At 44.8% G+C, this 25,527-nt stretch overlaps 2 protein-coding genes across 2 annotated transcripts in view; one reads left to right on the plus strand and one right to left on the minus strand.

The window, feature by feature from the left end:
• Positions 1–165: 165 nt before the first annotated feature.
• LOC306754068 (kinesin-like protein KIF20B) lies at positions 166–22,346 on the plus strand (the record flags this gene model as incomplete). Its single annotated transcript, XM_079237977.1, has 28 exons — positions 166–270; positions 2,513–2,584; positions 2,857–3,115; positions 3,319–3,503; positions 5,763–5,805; positions 5,993–6,129; positions 6,230–6,302; positions 6,375–6,486; positions 7,899–7,970; positions 8,066–8,212; positions 9,892–10,054; positions 10,430–10,753; positions 10,863–10,969; positions 14,858–15,063; positions 16,316–16,377; positions 16,483–16,563; positions 16,756–16,873; positions 16,975–17,214; positions 17,331–17,452; positions 17,578–17,751; positions 17,860–18,017; positions 18,120–18,298; positions 18,498–18,679; positions 18,791–18,883; positions 19,002–19,064; positions 19,151–19,238; positions 21,957–22,093; positions 22,263–22,346. The coding sequence occupies 28 exons, from the start codon at positions 166–168 to the stop codon at positions 22,344–22,346; spliced, it is 3,786 nt and encodes a 1,261-aa protein (XP_079094103.1).
• Positions 22,347–22,944: 598 nt separating this feature from the next.
• Positions 22,945–25,527, minus strand: part of slc16a12b (solute carrier family 16 member 12b) — a gene marked incomplete at its 5' end in the record, with an annotated part of 15,536 nt that continues 12,953 nt past the window's right edge. Inside the window, one exon of the mRNA XM_079237574.1 lies at positions 22,945–23,909. Coding sequence (XP_079093700.1) covers positions 23,761–23,909 — 149 coding nt within the window. The 3' untranslated portion in view covers positions 22,945–23,760. The remainder of the gene's footprint in view (positions 23,910–25,527) is intronic.

Genomic DNA, 25,527 nt, shown 5'->3' on the forward strand with positions numbered 1-25,527 from the left:
TGTGTTACAGTTACATAGCTCCCTGTGTTACAGTTACATAGCTCCCTGTGTTACAGTTACATAGCTGTATCTTATCTTAACCCTCTAGAGGGGTCTTCATGGAGGTGAGAGGGTAACCCTAACCCTCTCACCTCCATGATGGGTTCATGTTGTGTGTTGACAGAAATGATGGAGTCGTGTTTCGGTGAGAAGCCGGAGAGAGTCGGACCGGTTCTGGTGGACGACATCAAGAGAAACCTGCTGGGGGAGTTCACTGCTTCACCTGCACAGGTACATAGCAGTACTACAGGGTAGTACAGTAACATAGCAGTACTACAGGGTAGTACAGTAACATAGCAGTACTACAGGGTAGGATAGTAACATAGCAGTACTACAGGGTAGTACAGTAACATAGCAGTACTACAGGGTAGGATAGTAACATAGCAGTACTACAGGGTAGTACAGTAACATAGCAGTACTACAGGGTAGTACAGTAACATAGCAGTACTACAGGGTAGTACAGTAACATAGCAGTACTACAGGGTAGTACAGTAACATAGCAGTACTACAGGGTAGTACAGTAACATAGCAGTACTACAGGGTAGGATAGTAACATAGCAGTACTACAGGGTAGGATAGTAACATAGCAGTACTACAGGGTAGTACAGTAACATAGCAGTACTACAGGGTAGTACAGTAACATAGCAGTACTACAGGGTAGTACAGTAACATAGCAGTACTACAGGGTAGGATAGTAACATAGCAGTACTACAGGGTAGGATAGTAACATAGCAGTACTACAGGGTAGTACAGTAACATAGCAGTACTACAGGGTAGTACAGTAACATAGCAGTACTACAGGGTAGGATAGTAACATACCAGTACTACAGGGTAGTACAGTAACATAGTAGTACTACAGGGTAGGATAGTAACATAGCAGTACTACAGGGTAGTACAGTAACATAGCAGTACTACAGGGTAGGATAGTAACATAGCAGTACTACAGGGTAGTACAGTAACATAGCAGTACTACAGGGTAATATAGTAACATAGCAGTACTACAGGGTAGTACAGTAACATAGCAGTTCTACAGGGTAGTACAGTAACATAGCAGTACTACAGGGTAGTACAGTAACATAGCAGTACTACAGGGTAGTACAGTAACATAGCAGTACTACAGGGTAGGATAGTAACATAGCAGTACTACAGGGTAGTACAGTAACATAGTAGTACTACAGGGTAGGATAGTAACATAGCAGTACTACAGGGTAGTACAGTAACATAGCAGTACTACAGGGTAGGATAGTAACATAGCAGTACTACAGGGTAGTACAGTAACATAGCAGTACTACAGGGTAATATAGTAACATAGCAGTACTACAGGGTAGTACAGTAACATAGCAGTACTACAGGGTAGGATAGTAACATAGCAGTACTACAGGGTAGTACAGTAACATAGCAGTACTACAGGGTAGTACAGTAACATAGCAGTACTACAGGGTAGGATAGTAACATAGCAGTACTACAGGGTAGTACAGTAACATAGCAGTACTACAGGGTAGGATAGTAACATAGCAGTACTACAGGGTAGTACAGTAACATAGCAGTACTACAGGGTAGTACAGTAACATAGCAGTACTACAGGGTAGTACAGTAACATAGCAGTACTACAGGGTAGTACAGTAACATAGCAGTACTACAGGGTAGTACAGTAATATAGCAGTACTACAGGGTAGGATAGTAACATAGCAGTACTACAGGGTAGTACAGTAACATAGTAGTACTACAGGGTAGGATAGTAACATAGCAGTACTACAGGGTAGTACAGTAACATAGCAGTACTACAGGGTAGGATAGTAACATAGCAGTACTACAGGGTAGGATAGTAACATAGCAGTACTACAGGGTAGTACAGTAACATGGTAGTACTACAGGGTAGGATAGTAACATAGCAGTACTACAGGGTAGTACAGTAACATAGCAGTACTACAGGGTAGTACAGTAACATAGTAGTACTACAGGGTAGTACAGTAACATAGCAGTACTACAGGGTAGTATAGTAACATAGCAGTACTACAGGGTAGTACAGTAACATAGTAGTACTACAGGGTAGGATAGTAACATAGTAGTACTACAGGGTAGTACAGTAACATAGCAGTACTACAGGGTAGTATAGTAACATAGCAGTACTACAGGGTAGTACAGTAACATAGTAGTACTACAGGGTAGGATAGTAACATAGTAGTACTACAGGGTAGTACAGTAACATAGCAGTACTACAGGGTAGTATAGTAACATAGCAGTACTACAGGGTAGTACAGTAACATAGCAGTACTACAGGGTAGTATTGTAATATATGTTATATCATTTATATAGTGTTCTTTATATACTGCTGGTAGTTTAATCTGTAGGAGGAAATAAAAGTACTCGCGGTGGTACAAGTACTTTCCTCCTCTGTCCGTCAGTGCTGGTGTCAGCAGGATGATGTTGTCACGGTGACGGATGTTGTTGTTTTGCTCATCAGGTCGTTCAGTCTGAGAACCTCCAAGTTTATCTGAGGATCCGACCGTTCACTGCAGCGGAGAACCTCACCAGAGAGTCACAGGTGAGGGGGGGGGGGTGTGTGTGTGTGTGTGTGCGTGTGCGTGTGCGTGTGCGTGCGTGCACTCACTCTCTGTTGGACTCATATGTATTGCTACTTTCCTGCTTTGTAATAGTTTGTGTTTACATTTTAATTTTTATATATTTTAATGTTTATTGCGAGAATCGCAGAAAAACATCATATTTTCTTGATTGAAAATGATGATTCGTATTAATTGATCATGATTAATATTGATTATGTTAGTTCTGCTTGATAACGACCAGCTGGCTCTCCAGGACTGCGTGACCATCGAGGGACCCGACACTGTGGTCCTGACGGCTCCCAGGAGCTGTCAATCAAACCGGCAGAGCGACAAGTCCCTCCCACAAACGGCACAGAGGTTCACCTTCACACAGGTGTTCGACCCGGAGGCCAGCCAGAAGAAGGTCTTTGAGGGGTCCGTTCGTGGTTTGGTCCGTGAGGTTCTCACTGGAGGAAACTGTCTGGTGTTCACGTACGGAGTCACCAACGCTGGAAAAACCTTCACGTTCCTGGGTCAGAGACACAACCTGTCTGTCTGTCTGTCTGTCTGTCTGTCTGTCTGTCTGCCTGTCTGCCTGTCTGCACATTCACATGTAAACACACGGATAAAGCTTCACATCTTCAATATACTGTCGATTCATCTGCACATTGGTTTAGATCTTTTTAAATAAGACTGTCTGTCTCTCTGCCTGTCTGTCTGTCTGTCTGTGTCTCAGGTCCGGACCACGACTCCGGTCTGTTGCCCAGGTCTCTGTCGGTGATCTTTAACAGTATTGACGGCCGTCTGTACAGTCGGTCTGATCTGAAGCCGCAGCGCTGCAGAGACTTCAGCAGACTGACTCCAGACCAGCAGGCAGCCGAGTCCAGCAGCAAGAGGAGCCTGCTGAGGCTGTTAAAGGAGGTGAGAGCGTACAGTACACGGCTGTGTGTGCGACCGTGTGTGTGACTGTGTGCGACCGTGTGTGTGACTGTGTACAACTGTGTACAACTGTGTACGACTGTGTGTGACTGTCTACGACTGTGTGTACGACTGTGTGTGTGACTGTGTACGACTGTGTGTACGACTGTCTACGACTGTGTGTACGACTGTCTACGACTGTGTGTACGACTGTCTACGACTGTGTGTGTGACTGTCTACGACTGTGTGTGTGACTGTCTACGACTGTGTGTGTGACTGTCTACGACTGTGTGTACGACTGTCTACGACTGTGTGTGTGACTGTCTACGACTGTGTGTACGACTGTCTACGACTGTGTGTGTGACTGGGTGTACGACTGTGTGTGTGACTGTGTGTACGACTGTGTCTACGACTGTGTGTGTGACTGTCTACGACTGTGTGTACGACTGTCTACGACTGTGTGTACGACTGTCTACGACTGTGTGTGTGACTGTCTACGACTGTGTGTGTGACTGTCTACGACTGTGTGTACGACTGTCTACGGCTGTGTGTGTGACTGTGTGTACGACTGTGTGTGTGACTGTCTACGACTGTGTGTGTGACTGTGTCTACGACTGTGTGTGTGACTGTCTACGACTGTGTGTACGACTGTCTACGACTGTGTGTGTGACTGTCTACGACTGTGTGTGTGACTGGGTGTACGACTGTGTGTGTGTGACTGGGTGTACGACTGTGTGTGTGACTGTCTACGACTGTGTGTACGACTGTCTAGGACTGTGTGTACGACTGTCTACGACTGTGTGTGTGACTGTCTACGACTGTGTGTACGACTGTCTACGACTGTGTGTGTGACTGGGTGTACGACTGTGTGTGTGACTGGGTGTACGACTGTGTGTGTGTACGACTGTGTGTACGACTGTGTGTACGACTGTGTGTGTGACTGTCTACGACTGTGTGTGTGACTGTCTACGACTGTGTGTGACTGTGTGTACGACTGTGTGTGTGACTGTGTGTGACTGTCTACGACTGTGTGTGCGCGACTGTCTACGACTGTGTGTGTGACTGTCTACGACTGTGTGTGTGACTGTCTACGATTGTGTGTGACTGTGTGTGACTGTCTACGACTGTGTGTGACTGTCTACGACTGTGTGTGTGACTGTCTACGACTGTGTGTGTGACTGTGTGTGTGACTGTCTACGACTGTGTGTGTGACTGTGTGTGTGACTGTCTACGACTGTGTGTGACTGTGTGTACGACTGTGTGTTTGACTGTGTGTGACTGTCTACGACTGTGTGTGCGCGACTGTCTACGACTGTGTGTGTGACTGTCTACGATTGTGTGTGACTGTGTGTGACTGTCTACGACTGTGTGTGACTGTCTACGACTGTGTGTGTGACTGTCTACGACTGTGTGTGTGACTGTCTACGATTGTGTGTGACTGTGTGTGACTGTCTACGACTGTGTGTGTGACTGTCTACGACTGTGTGTGTGACTGTCTACGATTGTGTGTGACTGTGTGTGACTGTCTACGACTGTGTGTGACTGTCTACGACTGTGTGTGTGACTGTCTACGATTGTGTGTGACTGTGTGTGACTGTCTACGACTGTGTGTGACTGTCTACGACTGTGTGTGTGACTGTCTACGACTGTGTGTGACTGTCTACGACTGTGTGTGACTGTCTACGACTGTGTGTGACTGTCTACGACTGTGTGTGTGACTGTCTACGACTGTGTGTGACTGTCTACGACTGTGTGTGACTGTCTACGACTGTGTGTGACTGTCTACAACTGTGTGTGTGACTGTCTACGACTGTGTGTGCGACTGTGTCTACGACTGTGTGTGTGACTGTCTACGATTGTGTGTACGACACTGTGTGTACTGCTGTGTGCGGGAGCGACTGTGTACTACTGTGTGTACTACTGTGTGTACTACTGTGTGTACTACTGTGTGTACTACTATGTACTACTGTGTGTACTACTATGTACTACTGTGTGTACTACTGTGTACTACCGTTTACTACTGTGTGTACTACTGTGTACTACTGTGTGTACTACTGTGTACTACCGTTTACTGCTGTGTGTACTACTGTGTGTACTACTGTGTACTACTGTGTGTACTACTGTGTACTACCGTTTACTGCTGTGTGTACTACTGTGTGTACTACTGTGTGTACTACTGTGTACTACTGTGTGTACTACTGTGTACTACCGTTTACTACTGTGTGTACTACTGTGTACTACTGTGTGTCCTTGTCTCTGCAGAGCGACAGAAGTCAGCTGAGTGGCAGATCAACTTTTCTTGACGGTCAGTGAATTTGATTGAAATCCTGTGAAGTCAGAAGTTTAATCCAAGAAGCTCAGCGTCTGTTCTTCTGCTCATGAAACGACCCACAAGAACCCCTCTCTCTTCACCGGACCACACGAGTCGCTTACCGGACCGCGTGTGGCGGGGAGGTCCTCACCACGCCTAAAGACCAGAACGTGTGTTTCAGGCTCCTCTGACGGCAGCGTGAGCAGCGTCTCTGAGCCCGACTGCTTCTGTCTGGACGTCCACCACAACGTCCGCTTCTCCGTCTGGGTTTCCTTCTGCGAGATCTACAACGACAACATCCACGACCTGCTGGAGCAGGTGTGTGTGTGTGTGTGTGTGTGTGTGTGTGTGTGTGTGCAATTGATCTGTGATTGATTGATTGATTGATTGATTGATTGATCGATTGGTTGGTGACCAGGTTCCCGGTGGACACCACAAGAGGACAGTGCTGCGTCTGTCTCAGGACGTGAAAGGAAACTCCTTTATCAAAGGTAACAACGTATTGTGTGTTGAGGTGTGTTGTTGTGCTGTGTGTGTATATTAATGTGTGTATTGTTGTGTAGACCTGCGCTGGCTCCAGGTCAGCAGCTCTGACGAGGCCTACAGAGTGATGAAGATCGGGAGGAAGAACCAGAGCTTCTCCTCCACCAGACTGAACCACCTGTCCAGCAGGAGGTACTTCTGACCACAAGGTCTAGTCTCTGGTGGTCTGTGTCTCTCATGGTCTCTGTGTCTCTCATGGTCTCTGTGTCTCTCATGGTCTCTGTGTCTCTCATGGTCTCTGTGTCTCTCATGGTCTCTGTGTCTCTCATGGTCTCATGGTCTCTCATGGTCTCTGTGTCTCTCATGGTCTCATGGTCTCTGTGTCTCTCATGGTCTCTGTGTCTCTCATGGTCTCATGGTCTCATGGTCTCTCATGGTCTCTGTGTCTCTCATGGTCTCTGTGTCTCTCATGGTCTCTCATGGTCTCTGTGTCTCTCATGGTCTCTCATGGTCTCTGTGTCTCTCATGGTCTCTCATGGTCTCTGTGTCTCTCATGGTCTCTGTGTCTCTCATGGTCTCTGTGTCTCTTATGGTCTCATGGTCTCTCATGGTCTCTGTGTCTCTCATGGTCTCATGGTCTCTGTGTCTCGCATGGTCTCTGTGTCTCGCATGGTCTCTGTGTCTCTCATGGTCTCTGTGTCTCTCATGGTCTCTGTGTCTCTCATGGTCTCTCATGGTCTCTCATGGTCTCTGTGTCTCTCATGGTCTCTGTGTCTCTCATGGTCTCATGGTCTCTGTGTCTCTCATGGTCTCTCATGGTCTCATGGTCTCTGTGTCTCTCATGGTCTCTGTGTCTCTCATGGTCTCTCATGGTCTCTGTGTCTCTCATGGTCTCTGTGTCTCTCATGGTCTCATGGTCTCTGTGTCTCTCATGGTCTCTCATGGTCTCTGTGTCTCTCATGGTCTCTGTGTCTCTCATGGTCTCATGGTCTCTGTGTCTCTCATGGTCTCATGGTCTCTCATGGTCTCTGTGTCTCTCATGGTCTCTGTGTCTCTCATGGTCTCATGGTCTCTCATGGTCTCTGTGTCTCTCATGGTCTCTGTGTCTCTCATGGTCTCTGTGTGTCTCTCATGGTCTCTCATGGTCTCTGTGTCTCTCATGGTCTCTCATGGTCTCTGTGTCTCTCATGGTCTCTGTGTCTCTCATGGTCTCTCATGGTCTCTGTGTCTCTCATGGTCTCTCATGGTCTCTGTGTCTCTCATGGTCTCATGGTTTCTGTGTCTCTCATGGTCTCTGTGTCTCTCATGGTCTCATGGTTTCTGTGTCTCTCATGGTCTCTCATGGTCTCTGTGTCTCTCATGGTCTCTCATGGTCTCTGTGTCTCTCATGGTCTCTGTGTCTCTCATGGTCTCTGTGTGTCTCTCATGGTCTCTGTGTCTCTCATGGTTTCTGTGTCTCTCATGGTCTCTCATGGTCTCATGGTCTCTGTGTCTCTCATGGTCTCTGTGTCTCTCATGGTCTCTGGTGGTCTCTGTGTGTCTCTCATGGTCTCTGGTGGTCTCTGTGTGTCTCTCATGGTCTCTGGTGGTCTTGGTTTCTGCAGCCACAGCATCTTCTCCATCAGGATCCTGCGCGTGGAAGACGTCGGCGTTCCCAGAGTCCTCGGCATCAGCGAGTAAGACCGGATTGACCTTTCAGCATGAAGCGATGACGTCATCGTGACGTCATTGTGATGTCATCGCCTGTGTAGTAACCCCCGTCCTCTGGCAGGTTGTCTCTGTGCGACCTGGCCGGGTCGGAGCGCTGCTCCCGTACCCGGAACACCGGGGACCGGCTGAAGGAGGCCGGCAACATCAACAGCTCTCTGCTGACGCTGGGGAAGTGCATCAACGCCATGAGGCTGAACCAGCACGCCAAGTACACACACACACACACACACACATCAACGCCATGAGGCTGAACCAGCACGCCAAGTACACACACACACACACATCAACGCCATGAGGCTGAACCAGCACGCCAAGTACACACACACACACACACATCAACGCCATGAGGCTGAACCAGCACGCCAAGTACACACACACACACACACACACGCACACGACTGTGTGTGTGACTGTGTACGACTGTGTACTACTGTGTGCGACTACTACTGTGTGTGTGACTGTGTGTACGACTGTGTACTGCTGTGTGTACGACTGTGTACTGCTGTGTGTACGACTGTGTACTGCTGTGTGTACGACTGTGTACTGCTGTGTGTACGACTGTGTACTGCTGTGTGTACGACTGTGTACTGCTGTGTGTACGACTGTGTACTGCTGTGTGCGGCTGTGTGTACTACTGTGTGTACGACTGTGTACTACTGTGTGTACGACTGTGTACTGCTGTGTGTGTGCGACTGTGTTCTACTGTGTGTACGACTGTGTACTGCTGTGTGTGTGCGACTGTGTACTGCTGTGTGTGTGCGACTGTGTACTGCTGTGTGTGTGCGACTGTGTGCGGCTGTGTGTACGACTGTGTACTACTGTGTGTACGACTGTGTTCTACTGTGTGTACGACTGTACTGCTGTGTGTACGACTGTACTGCTGTGTGTACGACTGTGTTCTACTGTGTGTACGACTGTGTGTACGACTGTGTGTACGACTGTGTGTACGACTGTGTGTGCGACTGTGTGTACGACTGTGTACTACTGTGTGTACTACTGTGTTCTACTGTGTGTACGACTGTGTGTATGACTGTTCTACTGTGTGTGCGACTAGGGCTGGGCGGTATGGCCAAAAATTCATTTCACAGTACATATATTTTTAAACAAGTAAACACATTGATTCCATTAACAGCACCAGTCAACTAGACAGCAGTACTGTCAGCGGGTCGTTCATAGCTGCAACAACAGCAGGCAGCAACATTTACTTTTTACAGTTTAATACCGGGAGCGCAGTGGAGCTACTTACCTGTCAGTGTAACTGGGCTCAGTCATGGTTCACACTTGTTATAAAATTACAGCACTGAATTGCATGATGTGTAGATTTCGCGCAACCAAAACAACAGGAAGAGACAGATCGGAAGACCCGCCACACAAACAGCTGTTCGCCGCCCAACTTCCCAGCATGCACTTTGGCCGTGTAATTTTGAACCATGAGTAAACCAAGTTACACTGACAGCTATGTAGCTCCTTTGCGCTCCCGGTATTCAACTGTAAAAAATAAATGTTGCCGTCTGCTGTTCTTGTGGATATGCAGGGCTTGTTGACGGCGCTGGTAGCTGACGGCACCGCTGTCTAGTTGACCGCCTTAGCGCACCAACAGTTGTTACGTGTAATCACCAGTTTGACGGTATATAATAAATTCATACCGTAAGGAAATCTGAAACCGGTATACGGTTTGAACCGGTATACCGCACAGCTCTGTGTGCTACTGTGTGTGCTACTGTGTGTGCGACTGTGTGTGCGACTGTGTGTGCGACTGTGTGCGACTGTGTGTGCGACTGTGCATCAGCGCCATGAGGCTGAACTAGCACCCGAAGTAGGCCCCGGTCCTGAGCCGGTCTGGAGTCCACCTCTGGGACCCCGGGTGACGGTCTGGTGTGTCTGCAGGGTCCAGCACCACGTGCCCTTCAGGGAGTCCAAGCTCACCCACTTCCTGCAGTTCTTCTTCTGTGGTGGCGGCCGCGTCTCCATGGTAGTAAACATCAACCGGAACCCGTCCTGCTACGACGAGACGCTCAACGTGCTCAAGTTCTCCGCCCTCGCCCAGAAGGTACACACACACAAACACACACATAGGCTATATAATAGGCTCGTTCGAAAGAGCTGCTTCTCGCCTAGAATCCAGACAAGACCATCATCATCATCATCATCATCAGGGGCGTTTACAAAACACTGAGGTCAAGTTGGATCGTTTTCAGTTGCCTTCAAAGAATAAACAGGAAGTCACAAACAGTCACTTCCTGTTAGATCTGTAGTCTACTTGTAGTTCACTGACCTCGTTTAGATTTATCCATATGTGTTTATAAATATATATTTATGTAGATATGTGTGTGTAGCTGTGTGTCTGCTGGCTCATCTCAAACGAACGTATTCTCTCTCTCTCTCTCTCTCTCTCTCACACTCACACACACACACACACACACAGCTGGTGGTGGTGAGCTCCCGGCCGGTGGACGACGCCTCCCTCTCTTCGGCCATGGAGCTGTCGCTGATCATCGAGGACGCCGACCGGCGAAGAAACGTGTCGGGGCGCCGCAGGAAGAGCTCGATGGTCGCCTGGGAGACCACCCTGGAGGACGTGCTGGAGGACGGAGGGGGGGAGGAGGAGGAGGACGACGAGGAGGAGGACGAGGAGGAGGACGAGGAGGAGGACGAGGAGGAGGACGAGGAAGAAGAAGAGAGTGCGATGGAAGGGACGGTGCTGGAGGCCGGAGGTGAAGAAGACGAGGAGGAGGAAAAAGAAGAGACGGTAAACATCTAATTTCTGTTTTCTGAAGATGTTTTCATCTCTTTGATCCATGAAAACTTAGAGTGTGTGTGTGTGTGTGTGTGTGTGTGTGTGTGTGTGTGTGTGTCAGCAGTCAGACAGAGAGGTGGCGCTGCGTTTGCTCCTGGAGGCTCAGATCAGAGAGGAAGTCAGCTCTGAGTTCATGGAGCTCTTCAGCAAGATGGAGAAAGACTACAGGTAACAAGACTATGCAGGTAACGAGACAGGTAACGAGATTATACAGGTAACACGATTATACAGGTAACGAGACTATACAGGTAACGAGACTATACAGGTAACGAGATTATACAGGTAACGAGACTATACAGGTAACGAGACTATACAGGTAACAAGACAGGTAACGAGACTATAAAGGTAACAAGACAGGTAACGAGATTATACAGGTAACGAGATTATACAGGTAACGAGATTATACAGGTAACACGACTATACAGGTAACGAGACAGGTAGCGAGACTATACAGGTAACGAGATTATACAGGTAACGAGATTATACAGGTAACGAGATTATACAGGTAACACGATTATACAGGTAACGAGACTATACAGGTAACGAGACAGGTAACGAGACTATACAGGTAACGAGACTATACAGGTAACGAGACTATACAGGTAACGAGATTATACAGGTAACGAGACTATACAGGTAACGAGATTATACAGGTAACGAGACAGGTAACGGGACTATACAGGTAACGAGACAGGTAACGAGACTATACAGGTAACGAGAAAGGTAACAAGACTATACAGGTAACAAGACTATACAGGTAACGAGACTATACAGGTAACGAGACAGGTAACGAGATTATACAGGTAACACGATTATACAGGTAACGAGACAGGTAACGAGACTATACAGGTAACGAGACAGGTAACAAGACTATACAGGTAACGAGACAGGTAACAAGACTATACAGGTAACGAGACAGGTAACGAGACTATACAGGTAACGAGACTATACAGGTAACAAGACAGGTAACGAGACTATACAGGCAACAAGACAGGTAACGAGACTATAAAGGTAACAAGATTATACAGGTAACGAGATTATACAGGTAACACGATTATACAGGTAACGAGACTATACAGGTAACCAGACAGGTAACGAGATTATACAGGTAACGAGATTATACAGGTAACGAGATTATACAGGTAACGAGACAGGTAACGAGATTATACAGGTAGCACGATTATACAGGTAACGAGACTATACAGGTAACGAGACAGGTAACGAGACTATACAGGTAACGAGACTATACAGGTAACGAGATTATACAGGTAACACGATTATACAGGTAACGAGAAAGGTAACGAGACTATACAGGTAACGAGAAAGGTAATGAGACTATACAGGTAACGAGACAGGTAACGAGACTATACAGGTAACAAGACTATACAGGTAACGAGACAGGTATCGAGACTATACAGGCAACAAGACAGGTAACGAGACTATAAAGGTAACGAGACAGGTAACGAGACTATACAGGTAACGAGATTATACAGGTAACGAGACTATACAGGTAACGAGACAGGTAACGAGACTATACAGGTAACGAGACAGGTAACGAGATTATACAGGTAACAAGATTATACAGGTAACACGATTATACAGGTAACGAGACAGGTAACGAGACTATACAGGTAACAAGACTATACAGGTAACGAGACAGGTAACGAGACAGGTAGCGAGACTATACAGGTGGCGAGACTATACAAGTAGCGAGACAGGTAACGAGACTATATAGGTAACGAGACTATACAGGTAACAAGACAGGTAACGAGACTATACAGGTAACGAGACTATACAGGTAGCGAGACAGGTAACGAGATTTTACAGGTAACACGATTATACAGGTAACGAGACAGGTAACGAGACTATACAGGTAACGAGACTATACAGGTAACGAGACAGGTAACGAGACTATACAGGTAGCGAGACAGGTAACGAGATTTTACAGGTAACACGATTATACAGTTAACGAGACAGGTAACGAGACTATACAGGTAACGAGACAGGTAACGAGACTATACAGGTAACGAGACAGGTAACGAGACTATACAGGTAGCGAGACAGGTAACGAGATTTTACAGGTAACACGATTATACAGTTAATGAGACAGGTAACGAGACTATACAGGTAACGAGACTATACAGGTAACGAGACAGGTAACAAGACTATACAGGTAACACGATTATACAGGTAACGAGACAGGTAACGAGACTATACAGGTAACGAGACAGGTAACGAGACTATACAGGTAGCGAGACAGGTAACGAGATTTTACAGGTAACACGATTATACAGTTAACGAGACAGGTAACGAGACTATACAGGTAACGAGACTATACAGGTAACGAGACAGGTAACAAGACTATACAAGTAACACGATTATACAGGTAACGAGACTATACAGGTAACGACACTATACAGGTAACACGACTATACAGGTAACGAGACAGGTAACGAGATTATACAGGTAACAAGACTATACAGGTAACACGATTATACAGGTAACGAGACTATACAGGTAACGAGACAGGTAACGAGACTATACAGGTAACGAGACTATACAGGTAACGAGACAGGTAACGAGATTTTACAGGTAACACGATTATACAGTTAACGAGACAGGTAACGAGACTATACAGGTAACGAGACTATACAGGTAACGAGACAGGTAACAAGACTATACAAGTAACACGATTATACAGGTAACGAGACTATACAGGTAACGAGACTATACAGGTAACGACACTATACAGGTAACACGACTATACAGGTAACGAGACAGGTAACGAGATTATACAGGTAACAAGACTATACAGGTAACACGATTATACAGGTAACGAGACTATACAGGTAACGAGACAGGTAACGAGACTATACAGGTAACGAGACTATACAGGTAACGAGACAGGTAACGAGACAGGTAACAAGATTATACAGGTAACACGATTATACAGGTAACGAGACAGGTAACGAGACTATACAGGTAACGAGACAGGTAACAAGACTATACAGGTAACACGATTATACAGGTAACGAGACTATACAGGTAACGAGACTATACAGGTAACACGACTATACAGGTAACGAGACAGGTAGCGAGATTATACAGGTAACAAGACTATACAGGTAACACGATTATACAGGTAACGAGACTATACAGGTAACGAGACAGGTAGCGAGACTATACAGGTAACGAGACTATACAGGTAACGAGACAGGTAACGAGATTTTACAGGTAACACGATTATACAGGTAACGAGACTATACAGGTAACGAGACTATACAGGTAGCGAGACTATACAGGTAACGAGACAGGTAACGAGACTATACAGGTAACGAGATTTTACAGGTAACACGATTATACAGGTAACGAGACTATACAGGTAACGAGACAGGTAACGAGACTATACAGGTAACGAGACTATACAGGTAACGAGACAGGTAACGAGATTTTACAGGTTACACGATTATACAGGTAACGAGACAGGTAACGAGACTATACAGGTAACACGATTATACAGGTAGCGAGACAGGTAACGAGACTATACAGGTAACGAGACTATACAGGTAACGAGACTATACAGGTAACGAGACAGGTAACGAGACTATACAGGTAACGAGACTATACAGGTAACACGATTATACAGGTAACGAGACTATACAGGTAACACGATTATACAGGTAACACGATTATACAGGTAACGAGACTATACAGGTAACGAGACTATACAGGTAACACGATTATACAGGTAGCGAGACAGGTAACGGGACTATACAGGTAACGAGACTATACAGGTAACGAGACTATACAGGTAACGAGGCTATACAGGTAGCGAGACAGGTAACAAGATTATACAGGTAGCGAGACAGGTAACAAGATTATACAGGTAGCGAGACAGGTAACGAGATTATACAGGTAACAAGACTATACAGGTAACGAGACAGGTAACGAGACTATACAGGTCAGTTGACACAGGTGTGTGTGTGTGTGTGTGTGTGTGTGTGTGTGTGTGTGTGTGTGTGTGTGTGTGTGTGTGTGTGTGTGTGTGTGTGGCAGCGAGCGGCTGCAGAAGGAGAAGCAGCTCCTGGAGGAGCGAGCGGAGGAGAGAGCAGGGATCCTGAAGGCGCTGGTGAGCAGGACTATGGAGGACCGGCAGCAGGACCTCATGCAGGTCTTCAACTCGGTGAGCGGAGACCTGGAGGACATCAGGGGGGAAGCCCAGAGGGCCCAGCACTGTCTGGCTGCTCACACACCTGCTGCAGGTACACACACACTGCAAGTACACACTCACTGCAGGTACACACACACACCTGCTGCAGGTACACACACACTGCAGGCACACACACACCTGCTGCAGGTACACACACACTGCAGGCACACACACACCTGCTGCAGGTACACACACACACACACATACTGCAGGCACACACACACATACATTGCATACACACACACACACACACTGTAGGTACACACACTGCAGGTACACACACACATACTGCAGGTACACACACACTGCAAGTACACACTCACTGCAGGTACACACACACACTGCAGGTACACACTCACTGCAGGCACACGCACACTCACACACTGCAGGTAGACACACACACATACTGCAGGCACACACACACATACTGCAGGTAGACACACACACACTGCATACACTCACACACGCACACACACACATACTACAGGTAGACACACACACGCACGCACACACACACTGCATACACACACACATACTGCAGGCACACACATACACACATACACTGCATACACACACACACATACTGCAGGTAGACACACACACACTGTAGGTACACACACTGCAGGTACACACACACATACTGCAGGCACACACACACACACACACATAATGCATACACACACACACATACTGCAGGTAGACACACACACACACACTATAGGTACACACACTGCACACGCACACTCACACACATACTGCAGGCACTCACACACATACTGCAGGCACACACACACACTGCAGGTAGACACACACACACTGCATACACACTCATACTGCAGGCACACACACACACACACACTCACACACACACATACTGCAGGTAGACACACACACACTGCATACACACACACACACTGCATACGCACGCACACACACACTGCATACACACACACACATACTGCAGGCACACACACACACACACATACTGCAGGCACACACACACATACATTGCATACACACACACACACTGCAGGTACACACACACATACTGCAGGCACACACACACATACTGCAGGCACACACACACATACTGCAGGCACACACACATACTGCAGGCACACACACTATAGGTACACACACACACACACTGTAGGTACACACACTATAGGTACACACACACACTGTAGGTACACACACACACACTGTAGGTACACACACACTATAGGTACACACACACTGTAGGTACACACACACTGCTGTGTCGTTGACCTTTGACCCCTGTCTGTGCCGATCTGGACCTGCAGAGCTGGAGGCGCTGCGATTGGAGAATCAGAGGTCACATGACCAACTGCAGGAGGCCAAGGAGGTAACTTCTTCTTCTGTGGTGTCCGCTGTGTTTGTCCGCTTCTCAAATGACTTTCCTCCCTTTTGTTCACAAAGTGTTTTATCAATAAAGTTGTTTTGATTTCAGAGTCTGAAGCAGCAACAGCTCAAGTTCTCAGAGCTGCTGGAGATCAATCAGCAGAAAGACGACGTCATCGACCTGCAGAACGTAAACAAACAACAACAACATAATATTGATATCATCTTCCCCAAAGCATGTCGTTCTGTAGTTCTATAGTTTTATATAGTTAAGTTAAAACAAGTTTTATGAAGAATAAAGCGTGTCACTATGTTTGTGTTCAGAGCGTTAAATGAACATATTCCATCTATTTGTTGTTTTATCAACATCCTGGTCCTCCAGACGGCTCTGCTGGAGCTGCAGAGGACGGGAGGAGAGGAGGTGAAGAAGAAGGAGGAGGAGAGCAGGAAGCGCCAGCATGGAGGAGGAGGAGAGGAGGAGGAGCCGGCCAAGAAGAGAGGTGAGAGGAAGAGGAGGAGGAGAGAGGGAGAGATGATGATGGAGGAGGAGATGATGATTATTACCATTTAAAGTCTTTCTTCTTCTTCTTCGTCTCCTCAGTGCTGGAGGAGGAGATCTGGAGGCTGCAGGAGGAAAACGACCAGAAAGAGGAAATCATCGAGGAGCTGAGAGAGAGGGCGGAGAGGAGGAGGGGCCAGGAGGAGGAGCTACGACAGAGGGAGGAGAGGTCCAGGTGTGAGGAGGAGGAGCTAAGAGAGAGGGAGGAGAGGAGGAGGAGCCAGGAGGAGGAGCTGAAGAAGGACCTGGTTGATCTGGAGCAGAAGTTGCAGGAGCTGACAGGTAGGAGCTGGACCTCCATGTGGTTTACACCTCATACGGGTCTCTAAAGGTTACAGTCCTCCTCCTCTCCTCCTCCTCCCCTCCTTCTCCCCTCCTCCTCCTCCTCTCCTCTGTAGATCTGGAGTGTCCTCTCTGTGCGTCTGTGTCTTCGTCTCTGGAGTCGGAGCAGAGAGAAACATCCAGACTGATGAAGGAGAACAGAGCTCTGGTTAACGGCATCTTCCAGCTCCAGACGGAGGTACTGCAGCGGCCACTTTATTAGGCACACCTGTCCAGTGCAGCGGTTGTGGAGGTATATTGAGGCCTACATACAGACAGGTGGATCACGATGATGATAACAACAACAACTCTCTGCTCGTCCAGGTGACCGGTCTCCAGACGAAGCTCAAGGAGCAGACTGACGGGGCTGACAGCCTATTGCAGCAGCTGAACGTTGCCAAGACCCGCCTCCAGGACCTGGAGAGCCAATCAGAGGAGAAGGCCGACAGCATCAACAGTCTGACTCAAGAAGTGGAGCGTCTGAAGCAGGAAGTCAAGGTTCTCCCTGTTCCTCTGTTTCTCTGTTCACAAGAACCGAGCATTCCAGGAGGAGGAGGGGCGGAGCAGCACTGATTGATTGATTGATTGATTGATTGATGGTTTCAGGAGGAGGAGGGGCGCAGCAGCAGCGTTGTTTTCCACGCCACCATGGCGGAGCTGAAGAAGGAGAGCCAGACAGCGCTGGAGAGATCCTCTCAGAAAACCAAACAGATTCAAGATCTGCAGAGCGGGAAAAGCCAGCTGGAGGAATCTCTGACGCACAGGTAGATGGGAGGAGTCTGACGGGCTCATCAATACGGTCATCACTACTGTTTTATTGAGTTAACATACAAGCAGCCGGTTCAGCCTCAACCTTCTGTCCTCAGTGAAAGCAGGTGTGTTGGACTCAGGGAGGAGTTAGCCAATCAGAAAGCAGCATTCACCAGTCGGCTCCAGAGCCTGGAGGAGGAGCTTGAGTCTGAGGGCTCAGCTCTGCGAGGGAGACTGGAAGAGATGGAGAGATCAGAGGAGGAAAGGAGGAGGAATCAGGACAAGGAGAAGGAAGGTGAGGAGATGGAAATAAATCGAGGAACGCGGTCGAGAACCGTCGCGGAACGGTGGAGAACATTCTGTTGATGATCAGGAGATTAATCTGAACGTTTTGTTTCCATCAGAGCTGGAGCGTCTGAGGGAAGAGCTGCAGAGCAGGAGGAGGAGGGAGGAGGAGCAGGAGGAGGAGCAGGAGGAGCAGGAGGAGGAGCAGGAGGAGGAGGAAGAGAAGGAGAACAGAGCGGTGGAGGTGCCGGTGGTGGAGGAGCTGAAGGAGGTGATGCAGAGACTCCAGGAGAGGAGAGGGAGGCAGCAGGAGGAGGGAAGGAGCAGAGCATTCGAGGCTGTGAGGAAAGAGATGGAGAGACTACAGAGCCTGAAGGAGGGGAACGCTCCGGTGAGCACCCAGGGTTATTATCGTAGCCTCAAGCTGAAGGTGCCACGATAAGGATGGAAACATAACGTGTGTGTGTGTGTGTGTGTGTGTGTGTGTGTGTGTGTGTGGCAGGACGTTGACGTGTCTCCTCTGAGGTCCAACATGGCCGATAGGAAGAAAACCCCCAAAACTACAGGGAGGAAGAGGAAGAGCTGCGAGCTGCAGGTGTGTGTGATCACTGGGTCATTTTACTGTCTTCACTTTCTATTGTGATCTTACAGTGTGTGTGTGTGTGTGTGTGTGTGTGTGTGTGTGTGTGTGTGTGTGTGTGTGTGTGTTTCAGGACCTGGTGTTCAGTGAGAACAAAAGAAACAAAGTGAGAGGAAACTGTCGAATCAACAAACAGGTGAGGAACCAAAGATTTATTGATTATGTTCATGAGTTATTGATCATGTTCATGTCTCTCTCTCACCACCCCGTCTCTCTCTCCAGTCTTCTGTGGTGAAGGAGAAGAGAGACGGCACTCTCCAGAAGATCGGAGAGTTGCTCCACAGCTCTCCCTCCATCCTGGGCAGCAAAGGTGTGTCTTTCATGACTGTTGTTACAATCTGACTGTTATAATATGACTGTTACTACAATCTGACTGTTGTTACAGTATGACTGTTGTTACAATATGACTTTTACTACAATCTGACTTTTATTACAATCTGACTGTTGTTACATTATGACTTTTACTACAATCTGATTGTTGTTGCAATTTGACTTTTACTACAATCTGATTGTTACAATCTGACTGTTATAATATGACTGTTTCTACAATCTGACTGTTGTTGCAATATGACTGTTACAATCTGACTGTTACAATCTGACTGTTACAATCTGACTGTTACAATGTGACTGTTATAATATGACTGTTGCAATCTGACTGTTAAAATATGACTGTTGTTACAATATGACTGTTACAATATGACTTTTACTACAATCTGACTGTTACAATCTGACTTTTACTACAATCTGACTGTTGTTACAATATGACTTTTGCTACAATCTGACTGTTGTTACAGTATGCCTTTTACTACAATCTGACTGTTGTTACAATATGACTTTTACAATATGACTGTTACAATCTGACTGTTGTTACAATACAATATTACTGTTGTTACAATATGACTTACTACAATCTAACTGTTACAGTATGACTTTTACTACAATCTGACTGTTACAATATGACTGTTGAACAGTATGACTTTTGCTACAATCTGACTGTTACAATCTGACTTTTACTACAATCTGACTGTTGTTACAATATGACTTTTACTGCAATCTGACTGTTGTTACAGTATGCCTTTTACTACAATCTGACTGTTGTTAGAATATAACTTTTGCAATATGACTGTTGCAATCCGACTGTTGCAATCTGACTGGTGTTACAATATGACTGGTGTTACAATATGACTGTTACAATACAATCTGACTGTTGATGCTATCAGACTGTTGATACCATACAATCTGACTGTTACAATCTGACTGTTGTTACAGTATGACTTTTACTACAATCTGACTGTTGTTACAGTATGACTTTTTCTACAATCTGACTGTTGTTACAGTATAACTTTTACTACAATCTGACTGTTGTTACAGTATGACTTTTTCTACAATCTGACTGTTGTCACAGTATGACTTTTACTACAATCTGACTGTTGTTACAGTATGACTTTTTCTACAATCTGACTGTTGTCACAGTATGACTTTTACTACAATCTGACTGTTGTTACAGTATAACTTTTACTACAATCTGACTGTTGTTACAGTATAACTTTTACTACAATCTGACTGTTGTTACAGTATGACTTTTACTACAATCTGACTGTTACAATCTGACTGTTGTAATCTGTATGTTACTACAATCTGACTGTTGTTTAGGGTTGGGTACCGAGTTGGGTTCCAACACGTCCGGTACCTACCGGACCGAAAAGCAACACAGATTTCGGTGCTTTCTTCCGGTGCCTGAGCCGATTTAAATACTTTTTTTTTTACACTACTCTGTAATGTTGCTCGGTATATAGATACTAAAAAGGTAGCGCGGTGCCCGCACGTTAAAAACGATAAGATTTTGATGTATCGATACTATTAAAATAGCGCGGATCAGAGCACACTCCTCCACTCTGTTGTCCGCCTGCATGCAGAGCGGGGCTCGAGGGGGCGGGGCTCGAGGGGGCGGGGCTCGAGGGGCGGGGCTTCCAGCGCTCACACACAGTGCGCGCACACAGAGATCGCTGCAGACACGAGCACGAGCTTTTGAACGCCGTCCTCGGCTTGATGGAACAAATCTCTCCAGTTGATATGAATGATGACGTGTAGTCCAGTAAAGCAGCAGTTTTAGGATCCAACAGTGTCTGAGTTCTGTTGCACACGGTCCCATCAGAACACCTGATTGTTCTTTTTTAAATATATATTGTTTATAGTTTGAAGTTAAAAGGTTTGAAGCTGTAGTTTGAAGACAAGTGTGTTGCGTGTATTTATTTATATGTAAAGTATACTTTAAACAGTTAATATATTGTTCAATTTTAAGTTTTAAAAGTATCGGTTTAGCACCGGTATCGGAAAAAATCCAAACAATACCCATCCCTACTGTTGTTACAATCTGACTGTTATAATATGACTTTTACTACAATTCGACTGTTGTTACAATATGACTGTTGATACAATATGACTGTTGTTATAACATGACTGTTGTTACAATATAATCTGACTGTTGATACTATCAGACTGTTCATACCCTACAATCTGACTGTTTTTACAATATGACTGTTATAATCTGACTGTTACTACAATCTGACTGTTCTTACAATATGACTGTTGATACAATGCAATCTGACTGTTGTTACGATCTGACTGTTGATACAATACAATCTGACTGTTCGTACAATATGACTGTTGATACAATACAATCTGACTGTTGTTACAATCTGACTGTTGATACAATCTGACTGTTCTTACAATACAATCTGACTGTTCTTACAATACAATCTGACTGTTCTTACAATACAATCTGACTGTTCTTACAATCTGACTGTTGATACAATACAATCTGACTGCTGTTATAATCTGACTGTTGATACAATCTGACTGTTCTTACAATCTGACTGTTCTTACAATACAATCTGACTGTTCTTACAATCTGACTGTTGATACAATACAATCTGACTGCTGTTATAATCTGACTGTTGATACAATATTACTCTTGATACAATCTGACTACAGTCTAACTGTTGTTATTTCTGTATGTCTTCTGCAGCTAAAACCATCATCGGCTTCGTCAGCGGACATTCAGTGGACAAGAAGACGGTCACCACGACAACCAAACCAAAACGAGGACGGAGAAAGCTTTATAAGACTAACGCCTCGTCTCCGCTGGGCGACTCCCCGAGCACGGTGTGTGTGTGTGTGTGTGTGTGTGTGTGTGTGTGTGTGTGTGTGTGTGTGTGTGTGTGTGTGTGTGTGTGTGTTTTAATGAATGAACAATACTTTATTAATCCCCAAAGGGAAATTTTTTTTGTCGTCATCAGTGTGTGTTTTAATGTGTGTGTGTGTTTTGTTTCAGGTGGCGGGAGGAGCAAAGGAGGAGAAGGAGAGCGATCACCTGATCATTAGGAGACAGCTGCGCTCCAAGACATGCAGGAAGTGACGCCGTCATGCGACGTCACTACGCTGGTCTGCAGGTGTTAAAATAAGGAAATCTGTCTCACTGGTTTTAAATATTTGTACAGTTTGTTTTTCTTAGTTTTACTGCTGAAGAGGACGACGCCCCTTTTCACAAAATAAATCAAATCAAAATGTTCCCTTTTGTTTACGTTCATCATTGTTGCATTTATACTTTTTAATTTTCACACACGCTACGTGAAATAAGTGTGATATTATTCATTATTAACTTCAGTTGTTCAAACTGAAGTTAATAATGAATAATATCACACAATTGTTTTTATCTGCAGTGTGAGAACATTTGTTAATAGAGAATAATTTAAAAACAGGAAACAAACATTGAAAGAAAGTTTCTTTAATTCATCGACATTAACAACAAAAACAAAACGACAATATTGTTTTTTTCCTTGACAATTCTTTAGAGAAACCAAACCATCAGAATAATCCAGTTCTGATTCTAAACCTGAGTTTAAAGACTTGTTTTTTATGGACTCCAGTCTGGTGTGCAAAACTAAAGATGTGCTACGCTAAAGAGGTGCTAAGCTAAAGGTGCTAAGCTAAAGATGTTCTGAGCTAAAGGGGTGCTGAGCTAAATATGTGCTAAAATAAAGATGTGCTGAGCTAAAAAGGTTCTAAGCTAAAGATATGCAAAGCTGAAGATGTGCTAACCTAAAGGTGCTATACTAAAGATATGCTAAGCTAAGTAGCACATCTAAAGATAAAGCAAGTTCTTGACCAACTGTTCTGATGTTACAGATCACATGACAGCTGGATGAGGTCATTATTGATCAGTAATGTTGACGGTTTCTTACGTCACTTCCTGAACAGACGTTCCTCCGTGAGAAGTTTCTGGACTCTTTTACGTTTACAAAGGAGCGTTTTGATCGGCAGCGTCGTCGTTAGCATTCGGCTCGTGAACTGAACTTCACACCTCGTTTATCTTTCAAACAATCGACCGTGAAACAACAAAACGATGATTTTAAACCAACAAGAGGCGAAAGAAGTCCAGTAAATATTCACATTATTATGTTTAGATCGTGAACTTAAACAATGGATCAACGTTCTGTCGATTAACTATTTATTCGTGTTCAACGACATCGAACATCAAAGGGTCTTTCTGCTGTTTTTGTTGTAAAAATATCCGTTTCCTCTGCAGCTCATTCAAGAAACTGAAACCTTTCATGTCCGCGTGTCTTCATCATCTGCTGATGATGTCATCGTTGAGGTCATGTGACGCAGTCGGACAGGAAGCTGACGGTTTCTCTATAGAAGCGAAAAGTTTGTCACAGTGTGGGTTCTGGTCCTCGGCAGCCAATCACGGCCCTCGTCCTCGCTGTCCGTGAATCCGATTGGTCGCTACGACTGACCACCTCCGATTGGTCCGACAGATGGGGGAGGAGCTAGCTCTTAGCGGCGGTGGGCGGCGCCGGCCGGCGGCGGCAGCGTTGGATCCCGGCGGCGGCGGAGAGGACGGCGGCGCTAGAGAGCAGCGACACGCCGCTGAGGAGGAAGGTGGCCGAGTAACTTCCTGTGACGTCCACCAGCCAACCTGCAGCAGGACAATATGTTTATTATTGTTATTTATCTACATATGCACTTTATTATTATTTATCAAGAGCATAAGCACTTTATTATTGTTTATCTAGAGCATAAGCACTTTATTATTGTTTATCTAGAGCATAAGCACTTTATTATTGTTTATCTAGAGCATAAGCACTTTATTATTATTGTTTATCTAGAGCATAAGCACTTTATTATTGTTTATCTAGAGCATAAGCACTTTATTATTATTGTTTATCTAGAGCATAAGCACTTTATTATTGTTTATCTAGAGTATAAGCACTTTATTATTATTGTTTATCTAGAGCATAAGCACTTTATTATTGTTTATCTAGAGCATAAGCACTTTATTATTATTGTTTATCTAGAGCATAAGCACTTTATTATTATTGTTTATCTAGAGCATAAGCACTTTATTATTGTTTATCTAGAGTATAAGCACTTTATTATTATTGTTTATCTAGAGCATAAGCACTTTATTATTGTTTATCTAGAGCATAAGCACTTTATTATTATTGTTTATCTAGAGTATAAGCACTTTATTATTATTGTTTATCTAGAGCATAAGCACTTTATTATTGTTTATCTAGAGTATAAGCACTTTATTATTATTGTTTATCTAGAGCATAAGCACTTTATTATTGTTTATCTAGAGCATAAGCACTTTATTATTATTGTTTATCTAGAGCATAAGCACTTTATTATTGTTTATCTAGAGTATAAGCACTTTATTATTATTGTTTATCTAGAGCATAAGCACTTTATTATTGTTTATCTAGAGTATAAGCACTTTATTATTATTGTTTATCTAGAGCATAAGCACTTTATTATTGTTTATCTAGAGCATAAGGACTTTATTATTATTGTTTATCTAGAGCATAAGCACTTTATTATTGTTTATCTAGAGCATAAGCACTTTATTATTATTGTTTATCTAGAGCATAAGCACTTTATTATTATTTATCTAGAGTATAAGCACTTTATTATTATTGTTTATCTAGAGCATAAGCACTTTATTATTATTGTTTATCTAGAGCATAAGCACTTTATTATTATTGTTTATCTAGAGCAGGGATGTCAAACATAAGGCCCGCGGGCCGGATCCAGCCCGCCAGGGGGTCTAGTCCGGCCCGCGGGATAATTGTTAAAATTGCAGGAAAAAAAATTATATATATATATATATATATATATATATATATATATATATATATATATATATATATATATATATATATATATATATACACACACTAGCTGAATTGGTATTGAACAACAGATCCTCTGATTGAAATACAGACATGCTAACCATTGAGCAACAGTCACAATTGATTAGAGCACTGACATTGTACTGACATTATACACATATTTCCTAACTGTGCAACTCTAAATCTGCAGAGAGCCCAGGCAGGTAAACAGTGGGCTGAGGTCTGCATTTTTGCTCTTTATGTTTCTAGTTTATTGAAGAAAGACCTTAAAATAGCGTTTATCATCCAAAAACCTTAACCAATGATTTAATATTATAAATTATATTTAGAGAAATATTGTCATTATGTATGCGTTAATATGCTGTGATTTTACTAGTCTGCCACTTGAGATCAAAATAGGCA

This window comes from Taurulus bubalis (genome assembly GCF_910589615.1).
Source record: "Taurulus bubalis genome assembly, chromosome: 2".
NCBI classification, from domain to species: domain Eukaryota; kingdom Metazoa; phylum Chordata; class Actinopteri; order Perciformes; family Cottidae; genus Taurulus; species Taurulus bubalis.